This window comes from Sphaerodactylus townsendi, linkage group LG16 (assembly GCF_021028975.2).
Source record: "Sphaerodactylus townsendi isolate TG3544 linkage group LG16, MPM_Stown_v2.3, whole genome shotgun sequence".
NCBI classification, from domain to species: domain Eukaryota; kingdom Metazoa; phylum Chordata; class Lepidosauria; order Squamata; family Sphaerodactylidae; genus Sphaerodactylus; species Sphaerodactylus townsendi.
Genome location: NC_059440.1, coordinates 16,665,818 through 16,672,290, shown reverse-complemented (window position 1 = coordinate 16,672,290; position 6,473 = coordinate 16,665,818). Strand labels below are relative to the sequence as shown.

Here is a 6,473-nt window from a genome sequence, read left to right as displayed (position 1 = left end):
TGGAACGAGGTGCATTTAATCGAGCCTAATGTCGCTTGCCGTTCCCAGAAACCCACTGGATTTGCTCATCGGTTTTTTTAAAAGTAAACCAGGAGGTAGACCTAGCAGTATGCATTAAAAGCACACAGATCCACCAACGTTTCTACCAAGTCCTTCACAGTTGTAAATTCCTGCTGCGGGGCGCCGCAGCAGAAGTTTCTTCATGGGCATCCTCCCGATACCATTAAATCTGATCTATACAGGAACTCCGAAGGGCCGCCCTGTGGCGTGACCTGTAAGGCAAACTAACAGAACCAAAAGAGGTTTACGTTTGTTTTGTTTTTTTAAAAAAATAATCATCAGAAAAGGAATTAGCCCCTGAAATACAATTTTTAAAGAAAGGCATAACCCGAAGCGGAATATTTTATAGAGAGAGGAAGGAGAATCGGTAGCAGCAAACCCTGTCTCCGCTCTCATGTGCTAGCTTGCTTAGGCCACTTGGTTTATTCATCAGAGAAGGGGGGAAGCCTCAGATCTCCGGTCCTTTCTTCACGAGCCGGCAGGAAAGAGCAAATTGGGGTTGTGTCTGAACGTCCAGTGAAGACTTCCAGCTCTCCAGGCACTGAGGTGTATCGTGCACAGCCGTGTACTCAAAAAAAACGAGTCACACAAACTCGAGGCCCCGCAGTCCTCCGTTTTTTTTCTCCTGCGAGCTTAGGAATGTCGGGCAAGGTGCTCGCGAGCCGGTGGTCCCTCCCATCACAATGGAAAAGCATTCCGAGACAATCGCCGGTTCCGCTGCCAGCGTTCCTTAAGACCTGAAGACGTGGACGGCTCGGATGACGTACTGCCGGCAGATGGGGCACTCGTTCATCCGCTTCCCGCATTTCGTGCAGGTAACCATGTGACCGCACTCCAGGAGGACGCAGTCGATAACCGAGTCCATGCAGACCTTGCAGAGGTTCTCTTCCGAGCCGGGGAGAGGGGCGTTCCCAGACGAAGCTAAGACCAGAAACAGAAAGGCTGAGCAGAGCATCCAAGCTTACGTCTCTCCCTGCCCATGAGTTTCAGTCTAAGATGATCCATGTCTACGGATTTACTCGAAATACGGATCTACTTGAACTACACGAAATACCAAGACCAAATTACACTTTTTTCTTAGTGCAATTACATTCATTCTATTTAAGAGTACCCCTCCGCCAACCCCCCCCCCCCAAAAGATTTGGGAAAGACGAAGGAGGAGTTTGTATTTATATCCCACCTTTCTTTCCAATATCGAGACTCAAGGTGACTTACAAGCTCCTTTTCTTTCCTCTCCCCACAACAGATACCTGGTGAGATAAGTGGGGCTGAGAGAGTTCTGAATGAACTGTGACTAGCCCAAGATCACCCAGCAGGAGTGCGGAAACACATCTGGTTCACCAGAAAAGCCTCTGCCACTCCAGTGGAGTGGGGAATCAAACCTGGTTCTACCAGATTAGAATCCACCTGCTCTTAACCACTACACCACGCTGGCTCTATGTCAGGAATAGAGGCGAAGTGAGAAAACAGGACAGTCAGCACAACAGATGGGCAAAGCGCTTGCCTTGGGATGCAAATATTTGCTGCCACAGGAGAATGTGAAGGATATTTATAAGAGTTAGGAGCATTGCAGAAACTGGATGGAGCAAAACTATTCACACACCCTCAAAGTGTTCCACGACAGGATCACCAGTCCTGGAGATAACATACGCCAGGGGTATCCAACTCTGGCGCCCCAGATGTTCATAGATTCCCATCAGTCCCAATTGGCCATGCTGGCAGGGGCTGATGGGAATCATAGTCCATGAACACCTGGGGCGCTAGAGTTGGACACCCCTGACATACGCCTTCACACCATGCCTGTTCCATTAATTTAAAGTCTGCTGTGCCTTCTTGGCCATAAACAGTGATGAAAAGCAGCTCAGAACTTGACCAAAACAAATCAGCAAATACATTAAAATCAACCCTGATTTGCCTCCGGAACTCACTACCACCAGATGTGAGGAGACTGCTTTGCTTGCACACAAACACCAAGCGGAGATGATTTACAACTGTCTGCTATTCCAGAACACTGCTTCCATATACCAGATAACAAGGAGACAAATCTCCCCCATTAAAACAGCTGAAGATTTCCACTGAGTTGCTCAAGACAGAGTAAAACTACTCACCGGTTTGATCATCTGTGTCCGAAACTGAAAAAGAAAGAGAAAAAAGAACTGCAGAGTCCAACCAGAGCATTTTTGCAAAGGCTATTGCAGCCAAACTTGAGAGGAATGGGGTAAGCTATTTGTGCTCCTGCAGTTTGATTTCAGGGGAGAGGGCCTACTGTTGCTTGGGAAAAGGGGCACATGGCGGAATCGCGTTTCCCTCTGGTTGAGCCTCTTGAGTGCTCCCAGACTACACGTTGCTGGTAGGGGCTATTTTGCCAGCTGTAGAGCAAGTTTATCTCAGCAACTCACTAGCCACGGGAATGTAGTTTTGGCCACCAGCTTAGATGGTTTCAAGGGGAGATAACATGTAAAGCAGCACAGCGGGGCAACCAAAGCTTCCAAAAAGACAAGAAAAACACAATATTTATAAGCTACTAGAAACATATTAACACAACATGTAATAATTGTGTACAATAATGTAAGGAATTACAGCGATGCTTCACCGAGTTGGCTGCGTTGCCGCCCAGATGTACGAGGACATGCTAGTATTTCGCTGGTTGGCTTTCAAGCTTGTAAAGAGTGATTCATTTGGGCGAGACAGCAATTCACTTTACTGACTGAGAAAGTGGGCGTTTCCCTAGAAACGGGAGAATTTCCTGGGAAACTTGTCCTTCCATTTTCGGCACGGACTTGAATGGAATACATACATCTGTTGGTTGTCATCTCTAAGGCCCCTTCCGCATGGGCCAATAAGCCTGGGCTGGGGATGGGAAAAAAACGGGTCTGGGAATGGGGGCGGGGGGGCGACTTTGCACAGCCCCTGCCCCTAAAGTGAGGCTGTCCCATGGTATCTCCCCAAAAACGGGTTATTCGAGAATTGCGCTATCTGCGATTCTTTGGTTTTAATGCGGGTTGCAGCTGCTCGTGAGTGAACGGCAAGCACTTTACTCAGGCACGCCTCCCTTTTTACAGTCACCGCCTCTCAGCTGCGTAGCCACGCTTGGGCACAGGGACGTCAGCATGGCTGTGGAGGTCCATGCCTGCCTGCGTAGCTACGCAGCAGAGGCAGGTGAGTGGGGGGGGAATGTGCTTCAGTGCAAAGGCAATGGTAACCCACATTGCTTCCACGGGCTCCGTTCGCTGCCTGCACGGAGGCATGCGAATGCGAAAACAGGACAGCAGGTTACTTTATCCCGTCTGCAACCCGCTCTGCCTGTGCAGAAGGGGCCTAAAAGATTCAGATGGATTCTTATACGTGATATTGTTTCTTGCTTGACTGTTTTGCCGCGTTTTTGCATTTACACCTATGCGCTTTATATTACTGTACACAATTATTTCACATTGTCCGTCTATATGTTTCTATGTAGCTGACAAGTATGATTGGTGTTTGGAATATGCTGCCACTGGAGGTGGTGATGGCCACTAACCTGGATAGCTTTAAAAGGGGCTTGGACAGATTTATGGAGGAGAAGTCGATTTATGGCTACCAATCTTGATCCTCCTTGATCTCAGATTGCAAATGCCTTAGCAGACCAGGTGCTCAGGAGCAGCAGCAGCAGAAGGCCATTGCTTTCACATCCTGCATGTGAGCTCCCAAAGGCACCTGGTGGGCCACTGCGAGTAGCAGAGAGCTGGACTAGATGGACTTTGGTCTGATCCAGCTGGCTTGTTCTTATGTTCTTATGTTCTTAAGTATAGTGTTTTCCTAGTATTTTTTTCCCCAGAGGAAGTTATGACACATGTGTGGAGGATCTATCAAAAGCTACCAGCCATGTTGGCTAAATGGAGACTCCACGCTCAGATGCAAAATGCCTCTGAGAAATGGCTGCTAAGGGCAAGGCAGGGCCTACTAAAGATTTCAAGAAAGCAGACAAAGTGGATTTTCTGGTCCAATAGGTATCAGAGGGACCATTTCGGTTCCTTTTAAGATGGGTGACGAGGAGAGAACAAAACAGCATTTTTTAAAAGTCTTACCCAGCTGCTGAAGGTCCTTCTCTTTGTACAGACGGGTCACCCTCTCCATCAGCTCCCATTTCTCACAACAGCCCTTGTAATTCACAAAGTTGCGAGCGAGGATCTCCTTCAGTTGCCGTACGGACAGGGCGTCAATGTCTCGCACGCTTGTCAGGTCAGACAGCGAGGCCCTGCGTCCCAAAACCAAGGTGTCCTCCGAGTCGGTGGACTGAAAGACACACAGATTTGAAATTGCCTGACGAGCTAAAATCAGAGGAAAATAACTCTCAATTTGCCAGCGTAGTGTAGTGGTTAAGAGCAGGTGGATTCTAATCTGGAGAACTGGGTTTGATTCCCCACTCCTCCACCGAAGTGGCAGAGACTTATCTGGTGAACCAGATGAGTTTCCGCACTCCTGCATTCCTGCTGGGTGACCTTGGGCTAGTCACAGTTCTCTCAGAACTCTCTCAACCCCACCTGCCTCACAAGGTGCCTGTTGTGGGGAGAGGAAGGGAAAGGAGATTGTAAGCCACCTTGCGTCTCCTTACAGGACAGAAAAGTGGGCTGTAAATACAAATTCCTCTTCTAAGTGGGGGCTCTCATTAGCCTTTGCACAAACAAATCAAAGCTGAAGGTGAGTCCTATATCATGGATCTCTTGCACCACACTTAGCTGAAAATCTAAGAATCCAACAGTATAGATTTTCTAGCCTAAGTGTCCAGAGTTGTGTTTACACATTAAAGCTCACACACACACACAGCAATGTGGAAACAGGTTCCGTGCTGTGTATTTTGTACAAGCGACTGATGTGGGGTGAAGGGGCTGAAAGTTGGCCAACCCCACCTGGCACATCACTCCCAGTGGCTCTGTTCAATGCACACAGAAGCAAGATGGAGAGACAGCATTCTTCAGAGGTCAGTCATCCCCAAATCCTTTTCTCCCAACTTTGCATTACCAGAGAGACGTGTCATTGTTCTCGGAGCACTTTTCAGAATACAACAGTGCTTCAGAATTGCTTAGCCATAACGCCCCTTGCCCTGCATTACCCATGTGCAGAAAACCATCACACCAGCAGAAAAGGAAGGAGCTGTTGTCATCCAAAGCTAAAATTCTTCCAGTGTCCACTCCTAAGATGATAATATACTCCTAAGCCAGCGTAACATGGTGGTTAAGAGAAGGTGCACTCTAATCTGTAGAACAGGGTCTGAGTCCCCACTCTGCCACTTCAGCTGTGGAGGCTTATCTGGTGAATCAGATTAGCTTGTGCACTCCAACACATGCCAGCTGGGTGGCCTTGGGCTGGTCACAGTTCTTCGGAGCTCTCAGCCCCACCCATTTCACAGGGTGTTTACTGTTGGGGTGGGGGAAGGGAAAGGAGATTGTAAGCCCCTTACAGGAGAGTCTCCTTACAGGAGAGAAAGTGGGGATATAAATCCAAACTCTTCTTCATCTTCTTCTTCCTACCTGAGTCTCCTCCTCAGTCATGGCTTCGACTGCGTTCTCCACTTCCCCCATGTCGTCTTGGCTGGGTGGCACATGCCCATTTGCCTGAAAGAGGAAAACAGGTTATCGAAAAGGCCAAACTCCCTCAAAAAATCCAGAGAAGAACAGAGAAGGCCAGACCGGGCTCATTCAAGCTCCTCTCTGGGGAAGATAATTCAGAATGCACAAGGAGCTACGAGAAGAAGTCAAGGAATGACCAGTGGACTTATCGGCTGTCGAAGTCCATTTCTGGTCAGGCGTCATCCAGAGAAGCTCACCTGGTTGGTGGTCTAAGCCTTGTTAAGAACGCCTGGGTTTGAGCAGTGATGTCCCAGGGCACTCGCTCCGAGGAAGCAGGCACGGGGCAAGTGTCATTGGGTTGCACAAAGCCCCCAAGAGACCATGCTGTAAAGGCCTGCCTCGGCTCTGCCCTGTTTCCTTTGTGACCCATCGTGACATCACAGGGAATGCAAGCAGCCTGACTATCTGTGACACAGCCCTGCCGGCCCAAGAGCACACTACAACTCGCCTTCAGGGGAGCTGGGTGATTCTCACTGTAGTCTCTGCGGGAGAGTCTTTGCTCCTGTCCTTCGGCTATGGTGTTCGCCCCGTAAGGGACCTCATCCCTAGATAAGATGAAGAGTGGTAATGACAAGGCACCCAGGGAAAAGGCTCCTAAGAGACCACACAAGGTGGGTGTAGAGGGAAAGGCCTGGGTGATGAACCGGGTGGGGGGAAGAAAGAGACCTCCCCAGTGGGGCTTAAGACGCCCTCCTCCAGAAACAAAGCTGAGATACTACCTTTGAGCCCAAGCTCTAAAACAGTGGTTCTCAACCTTCCTAATGCCATGACCCTTTAATACAGTTCCTCATGTTGTGGTGACCCCCA

General features: G+C 49.0%; 1 protein-coding gene across 1 annotated transcript in view; it reads right to left on the bottom strand.

The window, feature by feature from the left end:
- Positions 1-6,473, bottom strand: part of RFFL (ring finger and FYVE like domain containing E3 ubiquitin protein ligase) — a 32,481-nt gene continuing 26,008 nt past the window's right edge. Inside the window, exons 4-7 of the mRNA XM_048518993.1 lie at positions 5,568-5,651; positions 4,125-4,332; positions 2,169-2,192; positions 1-981 (exon numbers count right to left, since the gene is read on the bottom strand). Coding sequence (XP_048374950.1) covers positions 791-981; positions 2,169-2,192; positions 4,125-4,332; positions 5,568-5,651 — 507 coding nt within the window. The 3' untranslated portion in view covers positions 1-790. The remainder of the gene's footprint in view (positions 982-2,168; positions 2,193-4,124; positions 4,333-5,567; positions 5,652-6,473) is intronic.